Source organism: Melanotaenia boesemani, chromosome 21, assembly GCF_017639745.1.
Source record: "Melanotaenia boesemani isolate fMelBoe1 chromosome 21, fMelBoe1.pri, whole genome shotgun sequence".
NCBI lineage: Eukaryota > Metazoa > Chordata > Actinopteri > Atheriniformes > Melanotaeniidae > Melanotaenia > Melanotaenia boesemani.
The window spans coordinates 9856217-9883491 of NC_055702.1; the positions used below are offsets into that span (position 1 = coordinate 9856217).

Here is a 27275-nt window from a genome sequence, read left to right on the forward strand (position 1 = left end):
CAGTACGCTCCCTTTATATACCCCACATGTCAGGTGGCCCGAGAAGGAAAACCCAGAGAGGTCATGAAAAAGTCATACAGCTTGCTTTTGTCAACATATTTCATCTGTCACTGCACCCCATCAACTGTCTGGCAACCACAGTTGATAGACAGTTGAAAAAGCTTCCAGTTTTCTCTTTGGAAGACAGAAGTCACGCTGCAATGCAACTGTGTGACAAAACTGAAAAGAGGAAAGCTGCTGTATCAACCTGAAATCTCACTAAACTAATATTACAACAGGTCTCTGATCTGTTGTCCAAGCATTCACAGGTGGGTCAAAACACTCAACACCAAGCCAGTTTTACAGAGAAAGTTCAGATTTAATAAAAGTATAATTGAGCAAAATTACAAGAATTCAAAGTGAGAGGAAGAGCAGATGGCTGTTCTTTGGTCGGGTTCTGTAGATTCCTCCTCAAACTCCGCTTTCAGTTCAAGTATCTGTGGATAGTCTGGTCCAAAGAGAGCTGGAGAGATGCCTCCTCCACTCCACTGCACATACACACATGCAGACAACATTAAATATTCACTATATTAACCATCTTTAAACAAGAATGCACTAAAAACAGCTAAAATCTGCTTCCTTTACAGGCTTTGTATTGTTCATTTCTAGCAGTTTTAAAAGAACCTTATCGCTGCTTTTGCATGCTCTTGTATATCAAGTGCATAAATACTTCCAACAATTATTAAAGCAGAGCCTCAACCAATTTCTAAATTCAGTTGTGTTTACAATAATTTCTGATGGGTATTCTCATACTCTCGGACAGCGCTAAACACCGTCTTTTCAAAGAGAATTTATGGATAATTTAAATCTGGAAGAGCAGAAATGCAAAGATCTTTATGGGCTGGAGGAAATCTGGCACTTTTGGTGTGTTAAGAGGGTTACGTGTTTTCCTCCCCACCGAACAAAACCTGTTTACAACTATGATTAAATAAAAAGTGTAGAAGCTGCAAACTAGCCTTTATTAGATTTAGCTAATGTCATTATGAAATATACTAATTTATCAAATTTAATCTTGTAGTAATTGTGATATTTCACTGAAAACCACAAATGTCAACATAATGGTGGTAGAGGGAAAGTAAAAGAATTTACAAATAAATAATTATTCCTTTCAGGGAATATTGAATGATAGTTATTTTTTCTATACTTCCACCTTAAAAAAATTTTAAAAATTGAACTTGATACATTCATTAAAGTCTAACATGTACTTACTATAATTAAATTTCATGTTTTGAAGATATACATGATTAAATTATGTCATATATGTGTACAATTGATCAAATCAATATTTACTTGGTGAAATCATGTTGAAAGAATGAAGCAAATCAGGTTTAAAATACTTTCAAAACATTATCTTTAAAGTAATACGCATAAGAAGCCGTAAAAGATGACACATCATGAGGGGAAAAGTGCCGATGACGGCAGTTAAATAACAAACATTAGGTGGAATCCAATGTTTTCCAACGACAAAAAGCAAGTATATTCTTGGCCTAAGTGTCGTAAGCTGTCATCAGTAACAGTTTCAGAAATATTTTGTCTGGAAAAACAAAAAAAAACATTACCATCAGTGGGGCTGATCATAGGTGGACAACAAACTACATGTATTCTTGTGACTCTAACAAATGTATGTTTAAAAGCTGTTTAAATTTCTGCAAGATCAAATGGCTTTCTCCCAGCAATTTGGTTATTTCAGCTTCGTATATGTGGGTTAAGATGACTTTATGTATCAGGGTTGATTCAAATGATTTACTGAGGCTGGATTTGATTCAGTTTTATTGGCCTAGTTGAACTGATTTTGTATTGACTAAACTGAACTCTTAAACAAAGCTGATCCTTCTCAAGTAAACTGAATTAGATTAATTTTGTGTAATAGTATTAATTGTATTTTCTGTTTATTTGTTTATATCAAATTAGTTCAATCAACTCAATTAAACTGAATCAGAACCCTACAACTAGTACATATACAGTACTAAAAATAAAAAAATAAACCATTTTTGTGACATCTGTTGTATCGGTGAAGGTTTACAAGAAGAAAAAAGCTTCTGTTACAACATTTGAATGAAATGCACACACCTGAGGACATAGGTAACACAAAGGATGCTGAGGGGCTGGTCGGCACTGGGTCTGGACCTGGAGGGTCGTGCTGTGGGGATGACGGCACTGTGACTCTCCACCCAGACGTAACCTCCACCTCTCACCAGCATCCTGTAGTGGCCGCTGACTGACTGGCTCTTCAAACACACTGCAGAGACAGATGACATTATCACAGGTGTGTACTGTATGAGTGTGAATGAGTGTGCATCCATTAGCGCTTACGGTTTACATGATTTTTGTTCAAACAGTTTGTATCCAGAGTGTGGCAGAGGTCATAGATGGAACGGCCCAGCAACTCCTCAGGCCTGTAACCTAAAAGAGATGTAACCCTGCAGAAACACAAACACACAGAAGAAGAATCATTTAAGCACTGAACAAGTGTCCTGCTATTTTCTGTGTTTTGATAAATGGAGAAGCAGACACCCAAAAGACATGTATGCTTCACTGGACTGGTGACAGGACTTTAAAAAAAAGAGGAAGATAAAAAGCAGCAGTCATAGTTGAGTGATTTTCTCTAAATCTTTGTCATGTAAAAGTAACACAGTTAAGTCCAGTTTTCTTATTTTGTTTAGCAAAATTCTTAAAGGTTCATGCATTGTTTTATTCACACTTTATATAAACCGTTAACGGACAGATATTAGTGGGTTTGGAAACCTTGGAGTTTCAGTTTGAATAACACGTGGGTGCACACAAAAAGCGTGGTAGAGGATGCTGTGCAGAGGTTTTAATTTCTAAATATATAGTATTGACTGCCCGACATCACACAGAGTTATTACTGACTTAGTTAACTATGAAACCACAGAAGGTAGATTCAGCATTTGTTATTTGCATATTTAAAAGTATCTAAATAATTTTCTTTAATACATGTGTTAAATGGCAACCTGCTCAAGATGTTCCCTGCTTCACATCTGATAGCAGCTGGGATGGGCTACAACACCCCGTCCTGGGGTACTGAAAATGGCTGGCTGGCTGGCTGGCTGGCTGGCTGGCTGGCTGGCTGGCTGGCTGGCTGGCTGGATGGATGGATGGATGGATGGATGGATGGATGGATGGATGGATGGATGGATGGCTGGCTGGCTGGATGGATGGATGGATGGATGGATGGATGGATGGCTGGCTGGATGGATGGATGGATGGATGGATGGATGGCTGGATGGATGGATGGATGGATGGATGGATGGATGGATGGATGGATGGATGGATGGATGTTTTAGTGCAGAACAGCTTATGAAATGTTTTTGCATATCATAATTACATGAGAATTATAAATGGGAAAACTTTGCATTAACCTGTAATTGCATTTCTTTTTCTATTTTTGCACTTAATAATTTAATTATTCGTTAAAATAGTTTAATTAATTAAGTGAAAACAGCAAATACAAATCCAGATGTCAGTTATTGTTTTCATAGATGGTGCCACACTATTAGCAGTCTCTCTCAGGGGTTCTCATTATGTCTTTCTTTGTGTGCAATATTTTCTAAAAACGAACAAAAAAAAAAAAACACATATTTTTGTTAAAAGTGTTTTTTTCCCCGCCTCAAAATTTTGCTATACTGCTCTGGATGCTGTGATGCTTAATCGATTTCTACTAGTAGTTTTTGCACTTATCAACATCTATCAAAGAAAGGGGAAATTTATTTACACATGGAAGCAGCTGATTGAGCAAAATGGTGGAATGGGGTAATGCCAGATCACTGGAGAATAACACAGACAAACTTGAAGTACTGATGAGGACACAACAGGGATATTCGGAATGCAGTATTGTGTGTTACAAGGAGACGTGGCTGCAGGACTTAAACACCTCTCTACATGGCTTTCAGAGACTATACAGGCAGACAGAGTGGTAAAAGTGGAGGGAATGTAGGGCCATTGGTCTGTGGCCTCCTCTTTCGAAACCTCAAGTTCATAATTAAAGCCTTACCTCCTTCGAAATTGAAGCTTATAAGAGAGTGTTTATTCTCAATAAGAACTGAAATAAATAAATAAATAAATAAATTGTATGCCGACTGAGCAGCAGCTTGTTAATCAATGTAAAAATTGCTCCTGATGGGTCGTGATTGAGCGCCTTGCATGGCAGCTTCCGCCATCAGTGTGTGAATGGGTGAATGTGACGTATATTGTAAAGCGCTTTGGGTAAAAGCACTATATAAATACAGACCATTTACCATGTAAGTACTGCATTTTGTTTATTTTGCTCAAAACTAAACTATTTGCGAAACAAAGATTATGCTCTGCAAAATAGGATGTATAAAAATTGTGACTGAGGCCAAAAACATTTACACAGTTAATAAATCTTGTGCAATGTCATTATGTCCATACAGCTTCTTCTACAGAAAATGACTTCTATTGGAAACCACGTGATTGATTTTGATCTTCATTTCAGAGATTGCATGATCAATTTATTTGTCCATCTTTTTTTAATACAATGTTCAGAAATATAAAAAGATAGATAAACTGGTGTATGAAGATGCTATGTTGTAAATGCAAGGCACTACTTTAATTTAATTATGTCTTTTTCCATGTCCAAAAGTTTTTGTCCTCTGTTTTACTTTCTATTACAAATTTTAGCATTTTCACCAGTACAAATAAAGCATTAATACCATATGGTTAATTATGAAACAAGATGTAGATTGCTTGCATATGCACCTTTGGTCGCAGTATGTGAACCTCATGTCCATGCTGTGCTGGCTTGTGAATGTGTGTGCACTCAGGAGTGTGTGTGAGAGGGGCAGGGGGCGGCAGGTCAGGAGCAGGCAGGTAACCGATGACGAGGCCACACACACCTTCGCTCTGCCCTGACAGTGCAGAACCTGCGGACACAGTTTTCAGAATTAAAACATAAAAAGGCAACAGAAAAGTTTCTTTCCCAAGTTGTGTTTTTCTCAGCAACCTTCCAAGTAGCTGACTTGAGGTTGGTGCTTCTTCCTCTGTGTGTCAGTGCACTTTTTATCCTTATGACAAAGTCCCTTTTCTGACTGCACCAAACTTCCTCTAAAAAAACAAGGGATTTAATGAGTTGCATGTATAAACCTGTTCAAATGTTTGGGTGCTCATAAACATAAGAGTCAGAATCTTTAAAACACATTGTCCTGAACATGAACACACACACCTGCAGTAAGACGTAGATTATGTCGGATCTCCTCTTGATCACCAGGGTGAGTATACTCAAAAATATTGTGCCCCATTAACTCAGTCTGTCATAAAACAAAGAGCAAATAAACACTTAAATCCTGAAACATAATTTCTGCAAGCGTACACGAGTGTTTGCTCACCTGCATCAAGCCCATGTACTTGCTGACATTGTCAGACAGGAAGATCATGTCTCCCTCAGTGGACAAGACCATCACAAATCCCTCCAGGGTCCTCAGGTACATGTTTGTCTCATTTGATGACAAGAGTTCCTCCTTCTCTTTCTCCTCTTCACCTTGTCCTCCACTGCAGTTCAGTTCCTCTCCTCCCCCCACTCTCTGCAGATATGTTGCTGTGTGCCTGGCTGCTGCATCTACAGAAGTTTCTGACACAGACGTAAAAAATGTCAGATTTTCTCCAATATACTGTAAAGAAAAATAGACAATTTTTTTCTCTACATTTAGAAAGTTCAGTATTTATATTATTTATTTAGTACTTTAAAATAATTTTTTTAAATAATAACAAATAAAAGAACAGCCTTTAAAATGCTGTATGATATAATGTAAATAACATGTGCATGGGAGAGGTAGAAGGCAAATAAGCTTAAAACAGCACCGCTCCCAAGAAAACTAAACAATTACATCTGAAACAATACATACAAATGAGAACTATAAACACAAGAGCACAAAGGATGTGGTTAATTTATGTAATCTCTGCTCACTTATGTGTGTTTGTGTCCCAGGTGTTATAAAAGACTTCCTGTGTCTGACACCTGAATGAAACCATTTAGGGCGTCAAACACAACCGTTTTCTTTCCTTAGAACTTTTTAAGTTTGAAAAGAAAACGTCAAGAGGCTACAGCACAAAACATGATTGTTTTTGAAGGAAAAAAACAATAGTACATTTTCATCATAGCGAGAACACCTTAAAACATTGAAAGAGCCACGATCTGTCTTTTCTACACCTTGGATCATTTGACAGATACTTAAACTGGACATAAATTAGTTTGTATAAACAACTGCAGACCAAGGGGTTATGCACAATCTTTGGCCATGGGTGCAGGTGTGCTGTTTTCTTCTTGAGCAAGTGCACCGGTACCTTTTATCAATGCATGCATGCGTATGTAGCTCAGGGTGAGGCGGATGATTGAGGGTTTGTCCAGGTGAGCTCGGACGGAGGGCTGCAGCGGCAGGAGGCGACATAAATCTCCAAACACATCAGACTCCACTCGCCGTCTCCGTCTGGCTGCCTCACGGCTGATGGCTCTGCATGCGAGCAGAGGGCAGGTAGAAAATTAAGAATCAGTGCTGACATTATTTAGATGGATTTTAAAAGAGTTAAATAAGCTAAAACAAATCACAAATTATTACATGTAAGTACAGTGGATAAAATATGGAAAGATATCGTTATAGATCCAATTTTGTGACAGGAGCGTAACAGTATTCATTAAATGTAGCTGGACTGTCGAATATGTCAGTCATTTTTAGCGTAAATACTGATGTACACAAATTTAAGAGGTTTAAAAATGTGTGTTTATTTGAAGACAGCATTAAAACCATCTATGAAAAATCAGTACCTTATGTGAATGCTCCAGGTTTGTCAGAATGTAGTTACTGCACTTTATTATTTAAAGATTTGGATTGGGGATATACTGAAAATGACATTAAACTGCAGAAACACATGTATCGCAAAGGGGGGGGGGGGGGGGGGGGACTTAACTGCTTTCTCTATTTTTTTTATGTTTCAGCTTGACAGCACAGTGACTTTTTGACCTCATACAAATGGGTTGCAACAAATTTCTCACTGAAAAAGGAAGCATGTAGCACTTCTTTTGTAGTATCAGTTTCAACTTATTTTTAAGCCTCTACCTTCTATTTGCACTGGTAATACCAGATTGCAAGGGATTGTACTTTAAAATGATTTTTACCTTCTTTTTTCCTTGTCAGCTGTCATCATGCCCTGCTGAAGTCTCCAACGGGTAGCATGGGGAGTTCTGGCACAGAAATGTCGAGATGGTTCACAGAACAAGCGGGAATCTCCCTGGTTCAATTTACACCATCACAGGTTGTCTAATTCATCAGAGAGGCAGTTAGTGGCGCCAAATGTCACAAGGCAAGTGCAGAACAGATGAATTGGGCTGACTCCAGTGAGTGTCTCCTCTCCCCTCTGCATGCAAATTACCCACAGGCTTCCAAATCTGACTGCACCAATAGGTCAGCTGGCCAGAGAAAGCATCACACATCTCCCTCCCTCCACTCCACCCTCTCCTCTCTGACAGAAACTTTTGAGCATCCAACAAATAAGAAAACAAGAAAAAGGAGACACAGGAATTGATGTAGACAGCTCAGTGTTTTATTGGAATCATACCAGACAGGACTAGCCTGGCTGTTGCACTACATTTTGGCACAGAGTAAGATAGTGTGACCAGGAACAGCCCTACCCCTGGGTGCACAAAGCTTCACTACACACCGACTCTACTGCACAGACAGCAACCAGCTCGTTTTCAGAGATCACTGTACATCAGTCCTTCCCAGTGTGTGCATGTATTTGTAAGAGAGACAATGAGGAGCAGGGGAAGGTCGCGAAGGGAAGAGAGTCTGTGTGTTGTGTTCAGCATGTGTGTTTGAAATGAGAGGTAATTCAGCTGCTGGTTCTCCACATTTCCTATCAACTGACTGTAACAGACCTATAATGGTATAGTTATAGCAATATACATAAATGATTCCTCCAGATACACTTTACAATAATAATAATAATAATAATAATAATAATAATAATCATTATAATGATAAAAAAGAGAGAGCCATAGAAAGAAAAGCCATTCTTGAAAAAAGCTAAAGAAAAGGAAGTGTTTTGGCAGAGAAAAAGAGACAGCTGTTTGAGGTGGAAAAGGGGAATTGGTGCTTTGGAGAGAAAAAGAAGAGGGGTAGAGGCTGAAAACACTGGTGGTAGTTATAGAAACAGAAATGCTGAAGACAAAAAAATAAAATAAAATAAAATAATAATAAAAAAAAACAAACAAAAAAAAACACATTACCAGGAGGAAAGACAAAAAAAAGAAAAGAAAAAATCACACTTTCAAGGGCCAGTACATTCGCACCGGTCGGATTGACATGGACTCTGACAATAAAAGATGGATGAAATATCTGGACATTGAGCCTCTCACTGCTACACAGAACGCCTGTAACTCTCTGCTCCACATAATTAGTTCAATAGCCTGTAACATTCACTTTATATACACTGGACAGGAGGACAGAGTGTGCAACAGTGAAAGCAATATTTCAATCCAAAAAGAAAAAAAAAATCATTTCAAAGAGAAAACACACAAAAATAACACATTGACAAACCAACCATAAAATATATAGATAGTCATGGTATTGCACAAAGGGAATTTGGCCCTAACTGGTCTACAATAAGGACAGTAATAACACAGGTAGGGTGCTTGTCCATGCGCCACAACGCTCCTTTACTAGCAGACAATACCAACACGATACAGCCACTCAACACAGGCTATATACAGGCCTCAGCACCCAGCACCCTCAGTCCACATGTGTGAAGGTGCCAGAAAGAGAAGCAATGTAGGTGTGAGTGTTTGGTTGTCTGAGCTTGTGAGTGTGTGAGAGCATGTAGAAGACTGTAGTGTTTGTGTGTAAATCTGCATTAAAAGTGTGCAGTTGAGTGAGAGCATGTGCAGCTGTGCATATTCATATTTATTTTCATAGTCATATTCATAACAAACCCAGGCAACAATAACAACACAATGCAAGTAAATAATAATCCAAAAGTAACAACAACCAATAGCTTCAAAGTAAAGGAGTGACTGAGTGTGTGTATGTGCGTTTGTAAATGGATTTATGATTCTACTGAGCGTAAGCATGTTTGCATACGAGCATGCCAGGTTTAGTGTTGTTGGATCTGTGTGTGTGTGTGTGTGTGTCTGTATGTTAGGTCTGCGTCTCCTCAGGGGCACAGTAGGAGAAGTCTTTAAACTCCTCCTGGTTGATCTGTCGGATGATTGCCTCATCTGTGGGTGTCAGCACCGGGTCCTCCTTGGTGAAGTCTTGGTCAAAGTTATTCACATCTCGCTTGGTTTTCTGCAAATGCACACACACACACATACAAACACACACAAACATGAGGGAAATGACTCAGAGGAAGTAACTTCGCAACAATATCAAGCTTTAGAAATGATGTTGCAGCGACACCGTCTGACCAGTAAGACTTACAGCATGCTTGTACGTGACTACGTGTGAAGATTGCACAGTTTTACTGGTAATTTCAATCCGCAGCAGCCTCATTAATAACAGAACTAGTGAATCTGCATTCTATATAATTACTGATCATGTAATCTGAAATGTCCGCCTTACATCTAGCCTCAGTATTTTAGGGTTCATTGTGTGGGTCTGACTGTAGGTACATTCATAAAAGCTGTCACTTTTTTTTTTAACCTTTCCTAAAAGCATTGAAGCTGACTTTAATATTTTTTTGCATGCACTGTAAGTCACCCCACTTCTTGTCATTTTGGGTGATTATCCTGTCGTGTGATGACTTGCATTTCCTACCAACCAATAGAAAGATGGCATGTAATGTGATGCTGATCATTGTAAAGCCAAATCAAACCTAAACAGTGTAATTGGAAGCCAAGCAAGCTAAACTTCACTTGTGGCATTCAAACAAGGATGAAACATCTGGTTGAGCTGTGGCAGCAGGAATCTTGTCTGCATGATGTGTTCTTCTGCTTATACCATGACTATGCCAAGAAAGACATACTAGAGAAAGAACTAGCAAAGAAATCACATCTTCTAACTGAGTGGCAAACCAGTGAACTTAACAGTGTTAATACACACTGTTGCAAACAAGAAAGTCGTTTTCAGCCAGCTGCCAGTGTTGGTCTTTACAGTCATAGTCTGCACACATCAATCCTAAAGTGTGCTGCACAGTGGGGTTTGCAGTGAACTTATAAGATGGCTGGAATGACATAGTGTGTAGCTGCCTTCACTGCAAACTTTAATTTCAAATGTATACAAGGTACATTCACTTAACTCAGAAATGTAGTTAGCAAGAATCAGAGCTGAAGCATCATCAGGCCCAGTGAGTCAGTTCAGTGTTACAATCACTTTTATAATCTTGTGCCTTAATGGTCCATTTTAATAGGTTAAGGTTCCTTTTCTTGTCCTCTGCAACAAATCTGATCATTCTGACCAATTTATTGAGCTTATCAGTCAACCATGGTGGCAGGCATAGAGAAAAAGAACATCTCAGCGTGCAGTCTGGCGTATTGAGCTCCACAATCATAAAGAGCATGAACAGAAGTGCACTTTAGTTCATTAAGCTATAGAATGAAAGTTAAACAATCTTTTAAACACTGCACAGAATGCAGGTGCTCTCACCATGACGGCATTTTGTAAAGCAAACTGGCTTTTAAGTGTCTGGAAAAAGTACAGTACTGTAAGTAACTGTGTTACCACAAGCTTCTCTGTATGAAATGCTACAGTGTATTTTAGTTAGTCACAATATTAGCATGGCTGTCCTCTAAAGATATTTGGCACAAACAAATTGCACATATAAATGAATGAAAGATAAAGTGAGTTTTCTTAAGAAGTTATATATATGTATTTACATGACTGGTTAGAACAAGACAAAAAGAACAAATCGAGACTCTGACATGCAGCCCTGCACACAGACATGCAACACAGGGGTGTTTTTATTTTTGGAGTGTGTTTCTTACAATGCGTGGTTTAAAGGGTGGTTTCACTTTTCTCTGCTCCAGCAGGACCCAATCGATCTCCCTGAAGAAGGGATGGGTTTTGATGGCCTCCTCGCAGCCCTGGCTCACCACGCAGCCCAGACGCTTGGCTGGGTTCTTTGTCATGAACTGCACACAACACAAACAAGTCTGGTTGAAATTACACTCTAAAAAAGATCAACCCCTGTAAGATACACTACTGCTGTTTCACCTGTAAAATGGTGAGGACAGAAACAGCACAGCGGAAAAAAAAAAAAAAACATTTATGTGCTAATAATAGAGCTGAAGCATTAATGGCTCTGTGGACGGGACAGACAGGAGGCGATGAAACAGGTCAGAAGATTACTGGTGTTACAGTCACTGAAAGCTGCCCCACTTCTGTTCGGTTGTCTGTTTGCTACTGTTAGAGCACTTTCTGTTGTAATGTGGTTACTTAAAACCTCTCTGACTGCTCTGGATGTAAAAACACCTTCACATCACCAGCAATGCATTTCTTTCAGTAAAGTTTTGGATGTAATTTCATGAAAAAGTCATCTAAAAGGTTAAAACTTGCTTAAAAGAGAGCTTTTCAAGCCTCTGCATTTCAACAGTATAATTTAACTCTTTTAGATTTTGCTAAATTATATGTAACCAAGTTGAAGCTGCATTTCTCCTGAAAGATTATTAGTCCGAACTCTTTTAGTCCCAATGTTTTTGTAACTAAGATCGAATTTAAGTGAAATTAAAGCAATTCTTCATTTGGCTTTACACCCGTTCAGGCTCCAGTAATCAGGAATGAGACATGAGGAGAATTTAACAGCTTTTCAACCAGTCGAATGGAGAGAAGTATTAAAACTTTTCGTCACACCAGAGAGATGACACGTACCGCTCGAAGGATGGAAACGGCCTCCTTACTGAGCCACACAGGATAGAGGACGTCATCATGGAGAATCGACTCAAACAGGTCATCTTCATTATCTGCTTCGAATGGAGGCTGTCCGGCCATCATCTCATACATCAGCACCCCTAGCGCCCACCAGTCCACAGAGGCCCCGTACTCCAGCTCCTGCAGAATCTGAATCCAACAACATGACACAGTTCAGCATCGGAGGCAGATTATTTGAGCGGTAACTTTAAAACATGTGACCATCTTGAATTATAAACCAACTAGAAGGTGTATAAAATAAAGATTAAGCAGTTAGATCAGCAGTGGAGGTGGAAGAAATAATTAAATGTATTTTCTAGACATTTTAGAAAATACATAAAACTGCTTGAACAACAGATTGTGTTCAAGCAAAAAAACTCTAAATGCAAAACAAAGATAAGAAAAAATCCTCCTGAATAGTTTAACTGCAGCACACAAGTTTTCTTCTGACACTTTTAGTCCATGTTTTTCTGCACACATACACACATTTGTATACTGAGGCACAGCTGGATACAAAGGCTTTGCTCATACGAACTTCTGAGGCTTTACAATGCAAGAGAGAAAATACAAATCCTTTATTTAGAAATTAAATAAAGAAATACAACAACAGTCATATGAAAGTAGCATACATTCCCAGCAGTATGATGTAATCAAGTGGTGCGTTGCTTAATTGTGTGGTAGATTAACATAATGGATATTCAAGTCTACAAACTAACTAGATTAATACTGGATTCATCCCTCTGTAAAATGCAGGCTTTCAGAAGCAAATGAACCAATTTTCCTACTTCTTTTCTAATATGTCTAACTTTTTCTCTCTATTGTTGATGGATTTACGCTGTGCCACTTCTGGACATGCTCATTCCCATAGTTTACTTTACATTATGTAATAACCTCTTTCATCCACCAGTGCTACCTTTGCAGGCGACCAGAAAAACTAAAGAGATGCCTGCATAAAACAGGATGTAACACAGAGATTTAGAGGAGGAATAAAGCAGTTGTGATCCAGTCTGACCAACAATGACTTAATGGAGAAAATCAGCAATAAGAAGCATCTCCTTTCTAGCATCAAATGAAAGAGTTAATGGTCCTTGTGAAGAATTTTAGGGTATCTTTGTGAGCATACTGTTATCCCATAAATAATGTCCTGATCCCATTATTATAAATAATGGCATTTAGATGGTTTGAACAAACAGGAATAAATTATTAATTTCTTAATAACAAACTGGGCCACTATGGGTGCATTATGGTTATCAAGTCCAGACACTTAACTGTTAACCGCGAGGTTGCATCAACCCTACATACAGAGGAGTTTTAACCTGCCATCTAGACCATTATTTAAATCTCTCCCTCACTAACTAATCAAAAACATGTCATGGCATCCTCTTTACTCTGGCATTACTGTTTTTCTTGTGCGATTGTTAATTTGGGAAAGTCAGTTTGCAAAGTTTGGAAGATTTCTGCTACAACTTAAGAGTTTTATTTTCTCAATATGGGCAAGGAAAAACACTGCTGAACACTGCTTTCTCTAAAATTCTTTTAAAATTCACCACAGTAAATTTGTGGCTGAGATAAATACAACAATTTTGAGGACATGTTTGCAGCTCACCTCAGGAGCGATGTAGTCAGGTGTGCCACAGAAGGTAGTGGTGGTCACCCCATTCATGATGCCTTCTTTGCACATACCGAAGTCTGCCAACTTACAGTGGCCTTCTGCGTCTAAGAGGATGTTATCCAGCTTCAGATCCCTGCAGACACAGATGAGGATGACGAGGGGTGAGTTAGTGCCATCTGCCTCCTACAAATGTTTGATTCATATAAAGGAGGCCTTGGGAGTATTTACCTGTATATGACTCCGTTACGGTGCAGGAACATGAGGGCTGAGGTGACTTCAGCGGCGTAAAAACGAGAGCGAGGCTCATCAAACTTCCTAGATCGCTGAATCTGGAACATCAGATCTCCTCCATTCACATATTCCATTACAAAGAATAAACGGTCCTGCATAGAGGAGGAACAATCGAAGATGTACAAGACATTAAAAACAGAGATGAACTATCGCAGCTGAATGCTTGTGTTTGTGGGCTTACTCGTGTCTGGAAGCAGCAGTAGAGCTGGGTGAGGTAGGGGTGGCGGCGGGCGAGGGCCAGGATGCGCTTCTCTGTCATGGTGCAGTCCACGTCATCGTCCTGAAGGATCACATCCTTCTTCAAAACTTTGACGGCGTAAACTTCCTCCGTCCCCTTTAGCTCTGCCAACATCACCTGGAGAAGTGGGCAGTGAAATCACATGTTTGTTTGTTTTTTTTTTTTATTACAGTTAGATTTTTAATATAAAGTCTGCATTATTTCTCAGCTGAAAGTTGAATATTTCCTCTTATGAACAATAGGGGACACTTCAGACAGATTATTTTATAAAGGCCCTAAAATGGTAACCCAAGGAAAACACTTCCATTAATATTAATTAGCACTAATTAGAGCTGTAGTTGTTTCTCAAAATCACACGAGGGACTAAATTTAACTCCTTGCTGCAGGACTTTAACAAAAATCTGAGTTTCTATGACCGCTCAGACAGTGTTCAATAATACCTGCTTGGTCTTTGGTACAAAAATACAGATTTAACCTTGCTAAAGAAAAAACAAAACCTAATGATTATTGTTAAAAAAAAAACAAACAAACAAGCAAAAAAAAAAAAACCACTGACATTTAGATGAGACCGACGTAAATGTTTTCAGCTCTGATGGGGTTCAATTTTAGCCTGACCAACACTACCACAACTATCTGAGCCGTAGCGTTTTAAATTATTTTACCTTCTAGTGATACCGCACTAGAAGGCAACCTTGCCTGTATAAGACATAAAAATGGAGCTTCAAGCTGAAAAACAATGTACTGCATCGTCACCTTTATATAGTTGCTATGGCAACATATCAGCCCTCATATTCCTAATTAAATTATCAAAAGCTATAACATGTCATTAACCTAAATATCTGAGCCTCTTTCTAGCTATATGACAATAATGAGACCAATATGCAAAGTGTTTTAAGTATGCTTTTGGTCCCTCCAAGCTCTTTAAAGAAATAATATCACTATTACCGTCACAGCTGTTGGAAGTTTTGCTGCCCGAATAAGAAAACTGTAGGTTGCTGGAGAGCTAAGCTGCGGATTAATGCTCTTCATGTACAGTGGCTGAAAGTCCCGTCTGGGTCCCTTCATTGCATTTAATTCTCTACCCTAACTTTTCCAACCTCTTAAGAAAAATAAATAAAAAACTGACAAAATAATGTAAAAAGAGCCAATCTACAGGCCAAGCAATGGGGACAACTAAAACCTCATAGGAGCCGAGGGGAAGTCAGTTTGGTGGGTTAGCTACTACAAACAATCCATTGTGAGCAGACACATCATATGCACAGAAAAGTTAAAACAGAAGCAGCTCTTCTATGATTATTCAGGGTTACCACTGTTAGTAAAAAGCCTTTAAGTTAGAAACATAATAAGCAGTAAGCAAATGAGCATCCCCCTCAAACGCCTCCGCACTGGCGCACCTTGCCAAAGCTGCCTTTGCCAAGAACTTTGATAAAGTTGAAGTCCTTGAGGCTCCTCCTCTGGCTCTGTCCATTCTCCCTGGCCGCTGAGGAGGAGGACGACGAGGAGTTGGTGGAGTTGGAGGAAGAGGAGGAGGAGTGCTGGGGTCCCTGCTGGTCAAGCGACAGCGCGTCCTGCAGGCGATCTAACTCTGCCAAGTCTGTGGGCGTGATCGGAAATCACATCAGTAAAAACGGGCTGGCTGCCTTTTTCTGCCCATGTATCACTGTTAAGCAAAAAGACTTTTTTTTTTTTTTTAGAAACATTACTCATTTGGTATTAATTCCACCTTAAAGTTTTAAAAATGCTTATCACATGCTCTGTGTGAAGCTGAGTGGATTCGGTGATGATATCTCAGAGCAGGGCGATTAAATAACATGATCAGCACCGTCATTGTTTGCCTCAATAAAAACTAAAATACTTCTACAAAGAGAAAGTTAACTTTCCATATCTCAGCTTGCAAAGTGTGATAACGTGATGACTAACTGTGACAACCAAATGGTGGTGGGCGGTGTGGGATAAATCAACTTTAGTCTTGTGTCCACAAAAACACATTTTTCTACTTATTTTACCAAAGGAGCCACAATATTGTAAAGAAATCAAATTACTTTGTCTCATTGGTTGAATTAACACATTTAAATCTCGTGCTTTTAAGAACCCATCTCAAAGAGCTTGGGAAAGTGTCTGTATGTGTTTTGTGTGTTGGGTTACCCTGCTGCGAGGGGGAGGTGGGGACAGCTGGCTGGCTGAAGCTGTTCTCCTCAGTCTGAGAGAACTCAGGAGGAGACTGAGGAGGGTCCTGCCCTGGAGTCAACTGGAAAGACAAAGACAGACAACATAATCCTTTCTTTGGGCTGAACACTTGAAAGCTTTTTGGAAAACTTGAATTGTGAATCAGCTAAAACGTAGCCTCTGTAGCTCAGACATTAACATGTCAAGTAAAAAGCTTATAATCTGGGTGGAGCCTGAACAGCTTTGCTAAGCTAAAGTTAAGGTCACACTACAACATTTTCGGTCTCTTGTAGTGAAATTTATATATGATGCAAACCCAAAATATTAAAGGAGCAATTTTAACAAAGTGCTCAAGTTTTGATTGTTTTGTTTGTTTTCAACAACACCTCAGATCTGAACAGGCCGAACTGTGGATGTGTTTGTACACGTTCAGTCCTCCATTAAAGTTGTTTACCTTCCTCCTGCGCTGTGCGGTGTTGGAGATCTTGTCGGGTGTGACTCCCAGGTCAGACAAGACCTTGGCGATTCCTCTGGCGTCTACACCACAGTTTGGGGCTACATTGGTCTCACACCGCCTGTGCACATTCATCTTACACACTGCAAAAGGAGAGAACATGAAAAAAATTCATTTAAATCCAAAAACAGCTTTACCACAAAAAAAAAAAAAAAAAAAAAAAAATAGGGTTGTGGGGCCGCAGGGCCAGATCAGTGTTACTTAAAGCTTTTCTTGCTTGTTCATGGTATGGTAACTCTGAACTATCTAGTAGGCCTGTCACGATAACAAATTTAGCTGTACGATAAATTTTCTCAGAAATTATCGCGATAAACGATAATATTGCGCAGAGCGCTAATGTGTCATTTTGAGACCATTCTCAACTAATATAGTGACATATGCCGTAATAATGCAAGTACACATTTTCAAAGGTCAATAAACTAAATAAATAAAAGCGCCTTTTTCACTGTTGCATCTTCAAATAAACTCCAGACAAGTAGACAAGCATGCCGGTTTTAATGACGAACCAAACTTCAGCACTTTACATCGAACAAAAACCCGTGTTCTTCTTCTGCTCTTCAAAATCTACTGCTTGTGAAACAAAGTCATTCTGCCCTCTGTTGGCCTTATAAGTAACTACAACCCAGCAGTTAGCTGGGATACCACATTCACATACGCCGGGACACCGGCCCAAAAGTTATGCGGCCCACTGGGAATCCTCCCAAACCTCTCGATTAGCCGGCATTGCTCTTAAAGTGTATTTTGTCATATACGGTAGTATATAGGCTGATTCTATTTGCGTAATGTGCCTGCGGATTACAGGGGTTATTACGGTAGACCAGGAAGTGGGGGCTTTGTACTGACGTCGTAAGCTAGAATGTGTGTGTTCTGCTTACATGTGGGAAGCAGCGAAACAATAAAAGAGGAGATGCTTGCATCTATTATTTACATATTTCAGCATGAGAATCGGAGGTTTAGCGCGAGAGCGTGAGAAGCCACTTAAATACGCAAGTCTCACGGCCATTGCGTGTTGGCAGCCGTGCAAAACAAATGCGGCTTACCGGCTCGTGCTGCAACATGCTGCAGTCAAGTATGACACCAGAGAGATCACTCCGCAAGAAACCAGAGCGTTTAGTCGAAATACTCCATAGTGAAACCTATTGTCATACACAGTCTATGGTAAAGGGGGGACGAAAAAAAATTATCGCGGCCGGCATACTTATCGTGCTCTTATTTTCTTATCGTTCAATTAATTGACTTATTGCTTATCGCGACAGGCCTACTATCTAGTCTGTAAAAAGTAAAATAAAAATCTATTTAGCTAGAAAAACACAGGTTTAGTAACTTCGGAAATTTTGGAAAAACCTTTGCACTCCTACAAACATTCAATTTTTAAAACCATTCAAACATAACGCTCGGTTTGTTCAGATGGGGGATGTGACTTATTGGTAAGTGTGGCTGTTACAGCTTTTTTAACGTATTAAGCATTTAAATAAAAAAAAAACTTTAAAGTCTTAATTTGTGGGCTGAGCAGCAAAGAGCTCAAGTTGTACCACGAGACAAGTAGCATGAATGATTATTGACTTTCACTGAAGTGTGTGTGTTTCACAGTTCGTGGAAACACAAATGCTTCATGTGATTCTTAACATTATTGGCTTGTATGACTGCAGTTACCCAAACGTATTTATTTCCATCACCAATATTTAACATTACCACATTTTGCATCTTCTTTACTTATAAACCTTTTGCAATGACTTTAAAACTTCCTGCCTTCAGCAGAAGTTTGAGCTTCATTTCTTACTTCTGCTAAGATGCTGCATCAGGTTGACAGAAATTTTAAGCAACATATCTGCTCTTAATTAAATTAATTAAAAATTTGTAAAATAAAAAAAAATGTTTTTGTGATACAGCTTTAATAAGTAATTAATAAACATCATTGTGGGTCAAAGTGTCTCAAACTAACATTTATTGAGACTTTGACTTAAAATATGTTAATATATCTAAAAACAACTGTTGTGTTCCTATGTAATCACAATGTAAATTCCCAGCTGTTTGTGAACTCACCTTTGCACTGCAGGCCCTGCCTCATGAGGCCCCACAGCAGGGAGCCACAGTGGTCACAGAAGGTGGGGACCTTGTAGTTGTGGATACTGAACTTATGGGGCATGTTAACACTAAAACGCTGCGAACCCACCTACAGAGGGAGACACACATACAAAGACATTAAAACACACACACAGAGGTCTTATCATGGCAGGTGGTTATCATAAGCAGTGGATTTATTCATGAAAAGTTTGAATGTGTTTTCAGTCCACCGTTAATGAACAAATAGAGAATATTAAACAGAACACATTCTTTTCAATCATTTCCCTTTAGTCTTTGTGTGTTTGGTAGTTCGTGCGTGTTTACCTCCTCAGCTGTGTCTTCCTGCTTCTTCATCCCGGCACACTTGGTGATGATGAGCTCATGGCAGCGCTTGTGGACGACACACGTACACACTGTAAGCACAAACGTCAAACAATCACAAATCTTCAGTTCAGTCACAGAGAAATTTGTCTGGATTTCTTTCTCAATGTTGGTTAATTCATCAACAAATTTGTTACATAAATGAATAAAATTTGATTGAAAAACATTTAAATCTATTACATTATAACTTCGGCTAATTTAAGTTTTGCAGCTTCAGCCAAACGATGTTTTATTAAAACAAAAATTGGCTTTATCTTAATTTTTACTGGCTGTTATGAAAAAGCCTAAAGAAATATTGCTGAATAAATCAGGATCATTTAGGATGAGGACTTTAAGTTCAAGGATTTCATACCAGCAAAATTTGAATGATTCTTGTGATATTTACATACAATAAAAATCAAATGATTGTTGACGCATTAACGTTTCCTGAAGTGTTGTGTATCTGCCGCCTCACATGCGTGAATGTGAAGGTTTGACGGGCAAATTGAGTGAGAAAGCAACCACTGATGCTTTGTTCTCGCTGGCAGTTCATGCTTATTTGTCAAACATTTTTGTTCAGAGATACAAAAAGGTGCACTTACAATTGAAGATTATTATAAAAACAAGTTGACATTTTATTATTTTTAAATTACTGGCTACTTTACAGTCATTACAGAGGCAGCAAAACCCACTAAAAGATATTAAAACTACATTATTCTCAAATTCTCAATACCAAATAGAACGGGTTATTTTCATATTAATAAGAAACTAGTACAAAGTGTCAGCAGGACAGATGCAAGAGCAGCTTTAACAACCTTTCTCAGTCTACACAGGATGCGTTCGGGTGCAGTTTTGGTGTTGCAAAATCAAAATTAGATTAATATTTTCCTTTTGTTGCTGAACCCAGACTTTCAGAACACTCTACACCCTTTAATTGTTGCTACACATGGATTTTAATCGGGATGACATTCAGCAATGGTCGCTCCTTATAATGAACTACTTCCATAAAATGACTAAAGTATTTTTATGATATTAGAAGACAAATGCTTCATCCAATCATCTCCTCTGTATTTAGTTGTTCTTAGGTGGATTGTGCAAGTACATTAGCAAACAAAAATAAACCAGAAGCATGAACCACCTGCTGTGAAGAAAAGCCTCTAAGACATAAAAAAGAACATGTTTTAACCAAATGTGCTAAAAACTTTAAGGCAGTGGAGCTTTTCTCAAGGACGTTTATAGATTATTAAAGTACTTCCTCTGTGGTTTAAGGTATAGAAAGCTACAGCCAAATGAAGCATGAAATGAATCTCCTCCCTGGAGTATCAGGGCTGCAGCGTTGGTAAGAGCAGCCTACACATTGCAATGAAACAGGGACGTCAGCTGCAGCTGTATTAACTTAAAATCTTTTTTTTTATGCACATCTCTACAAGGATGTGGGCGTTTTTATTTGAGCCCTTTGAACGTAACTGCTGTGAAACAAAGATTAATGTTTTATTGCTCTGATTAACAGCTTTTATGTCACAATCTCGACTCCTTTGCAACGTTGATTCTTCAGCTCATTCCAGTTTAAATGCTGTGTTAAAAAAGAGTAACTAGTTTTCATGCAGTACAACTTAAAATAAGCACATTTTACAAATTAGGATTAAGATTAGACCTGAGATGAATGAGACAGAAAGAAGAAAAAAAAAAAAACTATGCAAATAATGAACAAATCAGAAATGTTCAGAGCTGAAAGTGTCGACCAGACGGCTCTGAGTAATCTTCCCTACCAGGATGGTTTTTTTTTGGGAGGAAAGAAGGAACCCCCCCCCCTAGAAAATGTTCCTGTGGTAAAAATTTATTAAGATAAAAAATTTGCTTAATCATGGTTAAATATTTAAATAAATTAAAACCCAAGTTAAATACCATAAATAAATGTTGGTGCTAAAATACAATCCAGGAAGTTCAGTCAGAGTAACAGATGACTGAATAGAAAGGCTTGTCAAATGCCAATTCTTTCACCACATGGGGTTTATAATAATCACAAACAACGAGGACTGGATATGTCAGTATGTGAGTTAGGTTTGGCTTTGACTGACTGACTCAATTGTTCCACAGCCTCCTGCATGTGTTTTGAACATTTTAAACTCAGTAAAGAAAGTAAGGTAATTGTGTTTGATTGATTGTTTTTCTACTTTTGTTGGAAAAGCCTGATTAGTCACCTTTACAATGAGGTATAAACGTGTAAGGATTATGTTTTTGTGGAATGAGTAAAACAAACCAAATGTGTAAGTAGTGCCACGCAGAAATCTGCCACTAACCCCTGTAATATTATCTCTTGTTTTAAGATCTAAGTGCTGCTAGGTGTGTGTCAGTCACAGATGCCTGAGTGGCACCTAACTGGCAGACAACCATGTCCTAATGAGATTCTGGAGCCAGTGGTGATCACATATCTCCAGAATCTGTGACCTAACTCCATCCTCCAGGTTGACATTGCTCTCCACCACAGACCCAGTATCATCAAAAAAGACCTCCAGAATTTGAGAGTGAAGAGGATGGAACATCCTGCCACGAGTCCAGAGCTCAACACACTTGAACACTTGTGGAATCAGCTTGGTTGGCTGTATGTGCTTGAGTGGCCAGCACAACCACCCCTGGTTTAGATGTCTTGTTCATTCCACAGAAGAACAATACAACTTGTATCTCACTGTAAAGGTGACTAATCGGACTTTCCGATGCACAATACAAAAAATAATCAGTATTATTAAAGGGCAGACAAAAATCAATGAAACATGAATTTTCTTACTTTTTATGCTGAGTTTATTACCTGTACATGTTCTACAGAATTCTCCTGTGAGATAGGAAGTCCTTGAAGCTTGGGCTAAAAGGCAATAAAGCCTCCAAAAGACTTTTTAGGATGTTTCATGCATAGAGGAAAGAAGGCACCCTGAAATGGTGCTCGTAAAACTTTTAATACTATTATATTGTCCCGTGAATGCTCCGGGGGTTGGCTTGCAACCAAATCAGAGCCGTCACTCAGCAACATGTAATCCCTCCTGTGTTCTCGTGCTTGAATAATAAATGAAGTGCAATGTTACTTGAGAAATTGGAATGCGCCAGAGAAAAGTACTCACCCTGACACTGGTATCCCTGCTTTCCCAGCACACCCCTATCAGATAACACACAGGGGAGTCAGCATGTCAGCCAGGTTGGTTTAATGAAACTTTACTGCAGGTACTCTTAAATTGGGTTGTCACCTACCAGATAAAATCTCTGCAATGTGAGCAGTAGGTTGGTTGTCTCAGGTAGGTGGCCATAAACTTGTGCCCATTGACCTGATGGACACGTCTTCGGACGGCGCCTTGTCGCCGACGTGGACCGATCCTCTCACGAAACACTCGCTCTTCATTCTCGTTGGTTCCTGAAGCTGCAGGGAACAGATACAACAACAAAAATTAATCCAACTTTATTCTAGTGAAGTACAAATGTTATTTCCTGTCACAGTTTACACGAATAAGGATCATTTGCATCATGCTGCTCAAAGATGGTTAATCATTCAACGGCCTCTCATTTTCCTCCACCCCCTCCTTCTACCCCACACCTACTAGAGGCCTATACATACGTATGTGTGCAAGCTATTTATACTTCCATGTGTGGGCATTAAAACGAAGGACAGCATATTAAAATACTCCTCCTCAGTGAGCACCATCCAACCAGGCCTTCACTTCCTCTCTGCATCTCCCTGGAAAGATAAATGCTTTCTGAGGGTAACCTTAAGACAAGAGAACCACCTCCACTCTCACTCCCACACATGCTCCTTCTCTCTGTGCTCCTGTCCTACTTAGCCTTTCTTTCGTTCTCCCGGCATCTCTCTCCAGGGTGCCTTGTAGATGTGGTTACTGCTGAGCCCCTCCAGAGTTCGATTACAGACAGAATGTCTAGGGATTCTGTGTGTGTGTGTGTGTGTGTGTGTGTGTGTGTGTGTGTGTGTGTGTGTGTGTGTGTGTGTGTGTGTGTGTGTGTGTTGGTGGAAGTGTGAGTTTTTCATGCATCTGTGTATGCAAGATGGCTGCGTTGGTTGGAGGGGAGCAGCAGCTAAACAGGCCATTACAGCAATCATTTTGTTTTACATAATACATCATCCATCTGTCTAACACACACACACACACACACACGCACACACACACACACAGACACTGTGCTGACATGGAGAGCTGATGAGGCATAACAACAGTTAAGAGTTATTGTTGTGGAGACAGACGTACTCTGGACCGGACGAATGATCAAATGGGAGGAGGTCATCCAATAAACACATGTTCAGCTTTCACACATACACATGGAGGCCCAGTGGACAGAGCAGACATGTGCAGTTAAATGCGACAAAAATAAACAACAAACTGATAATAAATGTTACATATGACAAATAAAATAAATCAGGAACTGGGAAAAGATGCATTTTTAGCAAAACTTGTGTTGAAGAACTCAGAGAGAGCTCAACTGAAGCGGCTCCATAAATCTAAAATTAAATGTTGTCACTGAGTTGTTAAAAAGTTAACTCTATAACCTTTTCCTGTGCCTCTACTGCAGTAGTTTTCTCATACATCACATTATTCTACTGTTTTTGTAGTTTTTTTTTCTCATTTGTATATCATTAACGTATCTATGAATTAATCTAGTTATAGTTTATTCTGCATACCAGTTTTCTTTTGTGTATATTCATTTTGTATATTTTTAAGGATTCAGTTTCTGTAGCTGTTGCTCTAATGATGCAAATTCACCCCATGAAGGATTGTTCTGCTTATTTTAATCTTTAAAAAGCTATAGGAGTAGCTGAGGAGGAGCATCAAATGGTGAAAACTTGTGCAAGAAGCAGTTAACAGATAGATATGTGTTGATTCAACTCCTGATATATAAGTAAAAAATAATCATTGTGTAACTATCTTGTGTAATAGTCTTGCAGTCTGTTTTGCTTACACTCAATCTAGCATGTTTACTTTATGTCCTCACCTGCCGACCACCTGCATCTGCATTTGTGTCCTCCATTACTTTCAACCCCAACACGCAATAAGTATGCTCATTTCTGATTGACAACTTAATAAAACTAGTTCAAGTTCAAGTTTATTTGTATAGCACATTTTTTGCAACAGCAGTTGCCCAAAGTGCTGAACAATAGAACAAACACTCCACATGTTAAAAACTAAACAAACAAACACTTGTTTTTTTGGTTTTAGTTAGTTTAGTTAGTTTCAGTTTGTGAATTAACACACAACCCTGAATAAATTCACTAAAATTGCAAATATTATTTTATTCTCATTTTTTATATTTATTGAACTGCAATTTCTCTGTATTTAGTTTACAGAACCTAAAGATATTTTATTTTTAAATCAAGAAATTGTTAAACTGTTAAAAAACAGAGGTTTGTCTATTCGTTTTCGCTTTAATTAACAATGTGAACAAACCTTTAAAAGAAGCAAAAACGCACTGGAAAAGCCAGGAGCAAGGAATTCAGAAACAGAAGGAGAGACTGCAGATGGTCAGATTAGGTGAGATTATTTTTTATTCACTTCCTTAGACCAACAGATGCAGCAGGATGGAGAGGAGAGAAAAGGAGAGGAACATGTTCTTCCAGACTCTGAAGCTGCAGAGAACAGATTGCACAAAAGGAAGAAAAAGAAATTGCTAAAAATACCACTTCTTCCTCTAGTTCTCACCCTCCATTTCTCTAACCCTTCCTGCTCCCCATCCCTTCTATTAGCATACACACACACACACACACAGAGAAAAACACACCATTTGTTTTTATGAGAATACATTAACATGACAAGCTCTTGAGCCAGCTTAACTACAGGGAGGAAGTTCAGGAGTGGGCGGAGAGTGGGTCGTGAGGTCACAACAGAGTATCCAATCATTGATGAGAAGGGCAAGACATGGATGAGTCTGGTGTGTGTGTGTGTGTGTCAGTGAGTGTGCGTAAGCTGTAGCTCAATCTCACCTGCTATTATAAGAATCTACTCACTTTCTCTTCACTCTCTACTGCTCTCTTCATCCATCTGTGCACAGGGAAATATACTCTGCAGTGTTCTGCAGGGCTTTTTCTGATGCACTCTCCTCTAGTGAGGCTATTCCACCACGCACATACACAAATATACATACATTTATATGTGTGTGTGCACACTTTAACTGCAAGGCAAAGAAGTGTTTCTATTTATAACCAGGTGCGAAGCTGCACAGGTGCAACTGAAAAAATCTTGTCAGGCATCATGCGACTGAGTGAATATGGACGGAGAAGCTTACTGACAGATGTTCTGCATGTTTTCATTTTTAATTAACGCAAACAAACAGAGGAGATGGAAAAGAATACACAAGAGAGAAAGGTTGGAAAAATTTATGTCGCTGTCTAGGAAAACAGGAAAGCCTTGGCCTTCATGTTCTGTCTTTCAATCAGACCTTAAGGCTTCCAGTTTCAAGGAAGGGATACACTCCAAGTGTGTTTGTTAAACTTGTAATGTCCAGCCACTTGGGGGCACCGGAAACACTGCACTGGCTTATCATCCATCACCTTTTAATACCATTCTTTGCAGGTAACTTGCTTTTCTTGCTTATTCAGCAGTTACAAAACAACAGCAGCATTTATTTTGGGTTGTGTGTCTGAGCACCTGGTTGATCAAAGTAAGCTTTGTTTAGTGTCTACTAACTCCTGAGGGAAACTATGTTCATCTGGATGTTTCTAACTCTGTAAGATATCTGGTAGTGGGCAGGTTGTGTAAGACTGGTCTTATAAAAGTTTCCCCTAGACATGAGCCACATGCACAAAGATCAGAAAGACTCAAAGCTATGGACTGTTTAGCTAAGCAAGGAGCTGGTCAGGAAATAAAAACATCTAATTTAATGTCAATGATTAACTTTTTTATGATTTGCAACTTACTGACAGTATTTTGAGATAAAATGAGAAACAATGAACAAATTTAGATGTATAATTATCAATGATGGAGCACAGAATGAAACAAATGAAAATATGTTAAATTGACAGAAAAAGATCTGAAATAGGTGCAAACCAACAAATGAGACATAAATGTCAATAATGATTGTCATAGTACTACATGATATCCCCAAATCACCTGCAGATTGAGACAAAACTAGAATCCCTGCATGTTTGCTGTTTTATTCTCACTAGATATCTGAACCCTGTTTTCATGTGTATCTTATGACTAGTAGACTTTACAGTTCTTTCACTAGCAAACCTCATTAATACTGAAAAGTTATATAAAATAAAGGCAAACAATTATAACTGAAATGGGCTGTTGTCAACATTTGTCATTTTTCAGTTTCACGTGACATTTATCTGATTGATACGAGACTGATAAATTTAGCTAACAATTGCTAACAGGTCCAAAAAACAATACTTTAAAGTAAATATGTGCCAGAGTGAACCACGAACCGCTGGTTTCCTCCTTCTCAGCTGAACGATGAACAAACGCAACAAGAGAGACGATACTAGTGGCAGAAAAGCCAATTAGCTGATCACTGACAGCCGTCATGATTTACAACAGGAGAAGGAGGGGGAGAGGAGGCTGCCATGATGCGTTACAGCAGACAAAGACGACCGGAACAGTGACGTTTGTGCAACACTACATGAAAAGTTTTTTTTTTTTTTCGTTGTTTGTTTGTTAATGTGGGAAAAGTGCAGGTGATGAACCTTCTCACCAGGAAAAGTGTGGGTGTTAAAGCAGCTTCATTCCCCACGGGTGTGACACTCAAATCTATCCACAGAGCCAATCAGCTTGTTCCATGTTGCCTCTAGAGACCTCCATGTCTTGCCGTCATAAATGACGGATGCTGTGCATGGGTTAAAAATTTTAACGCATTTAATTACATAAACAAGTTACTGCCGTTAACGGGTTACTTTTGAAAGCCTTACAAAAAATTTAAAAAAATTCTTAAAAAGTCCATGAAGTGCTTCACCTAATGTATTCTAATAATTTTGTTTTGTAGAGGCTGGATCTCCGGGTAATTTTTGATCACATAGTGCCGCACAAAAGTTATTCTTTGTTTTTAGCTTCAAAGCAGTCAGACTCTCTCGTAATCTTTTAAAATGATCTTGAGCAACAAATTCTCTGGCTTTGCGAAACACTTTCAAACTCT

At 38.9% G+C, this 27275-nt stretch overlaps 2 protein-coding genes across 2 annotated transcripts in view; both read right to left on the minus strand.

Moving 5' to 3' along the window:
• Window positions 1-422: 422 nt before the first annotated feature.
• On the minus strand, window positions 423-7491 carry LOC121632695 (endothelial PAS domain-containing protein 1-like). Its single transcript, XM_041974370.1, has 10 exons — window positions 7445-7491; window positions 7187-7328; window positions 6358-6524; window positions 5403-5644; window positions 5240-5324; window positions 5021-5121; window positions 4777-4940; window positions 2353-2459; window positions 2110-2278; window positions 423-527 (listed from the first exon to the last, which is right to left on the minus strand). The coding sequence occupies exons 2-10, from the start codon at window positions 7213-7215 to the stop codon at window positions 464-466; spliced, it is 1128 nt and encodes a 375-aa protein (XP_041830304.1). The 5' UTR covers window positions 7216-7328; window positions 7445-7491; the 3' UTR covers window positions 423-463.
• Window positions 7492-7589: 98 nt separating this feature from the next.
• Window positions 7590-27275, minus strand: part of prkcea (protein kinase C, epsilon a) — a 44213-nt gene continuing 24527 nt past the window's right edge. The window contains exons 3-15 of the mRNA XM_041974369.1: window positions 22395-22560; window positions 22268-22302; window positions 19119-19207; window positions 18774-18903; window positions 16671-16813; window positions 16196-16298; window positions 15445-15644; window positions 13994-14167; window positions 13750-13904; window positions 13516-13654; window positions 11871-12059; window positions 10988-11134; window positions 7590-9353 (exon numbers count right to left, since the gene is read on the minus strand). Of these exons, the coding sequence (XP_041830303.1) occupies window positions 9204-9353; window positions 10988-11134; window positions 11871-12059; window positions 13516-13654; window positions 13750-13904; window positions 13994-14167; window positions 15445-15644; window positions 16196-16298; window positions 16671-16813; window positions 18774-18903; window positions 19119-19207; window positions 22268-22302; window positions 22395-22560 (1820 nt within the window). The 3' untranslated portion in view covers window positions 7590-9203. The remainder of the gene's footprint in view (window positions 9354-10987; window positions 11135-11870; window positions 12060-13515; window positions 13655-13749; window positions 13905-13993; window positions 14168-15444; window positions 15645-16195; window positions 16299-16670; window positions 16814-18773; window positions 18904-19118; window positions 19208-22267; window positions 22303-22394; window positions 22561-27275) is intronic.

Bases quoted from the DNA above. Each gene is read 5' to 3' on its own strand.
- LOC121632695 (XM_041974370.1), bottom strand. From the start codon at position 7,215: ATGATGACAGCTGACAAGGAAAAAAGAAG. The intron at 4,941-5,020 runs GTTGCTGAGAAA...CTGTGTCCGCAG, and splicing joins TCAAGTCAGCTACTTGGAAG to GTTCTGCACTGTCAGGGCAG. The intron at 528-2,109 runs GTGTGTGCATTT...GTGTATGTGCAG, and splicing joins TGTGTTACCTATGTCCTCAG to TGGAGTGGAGGAGGCATCTC.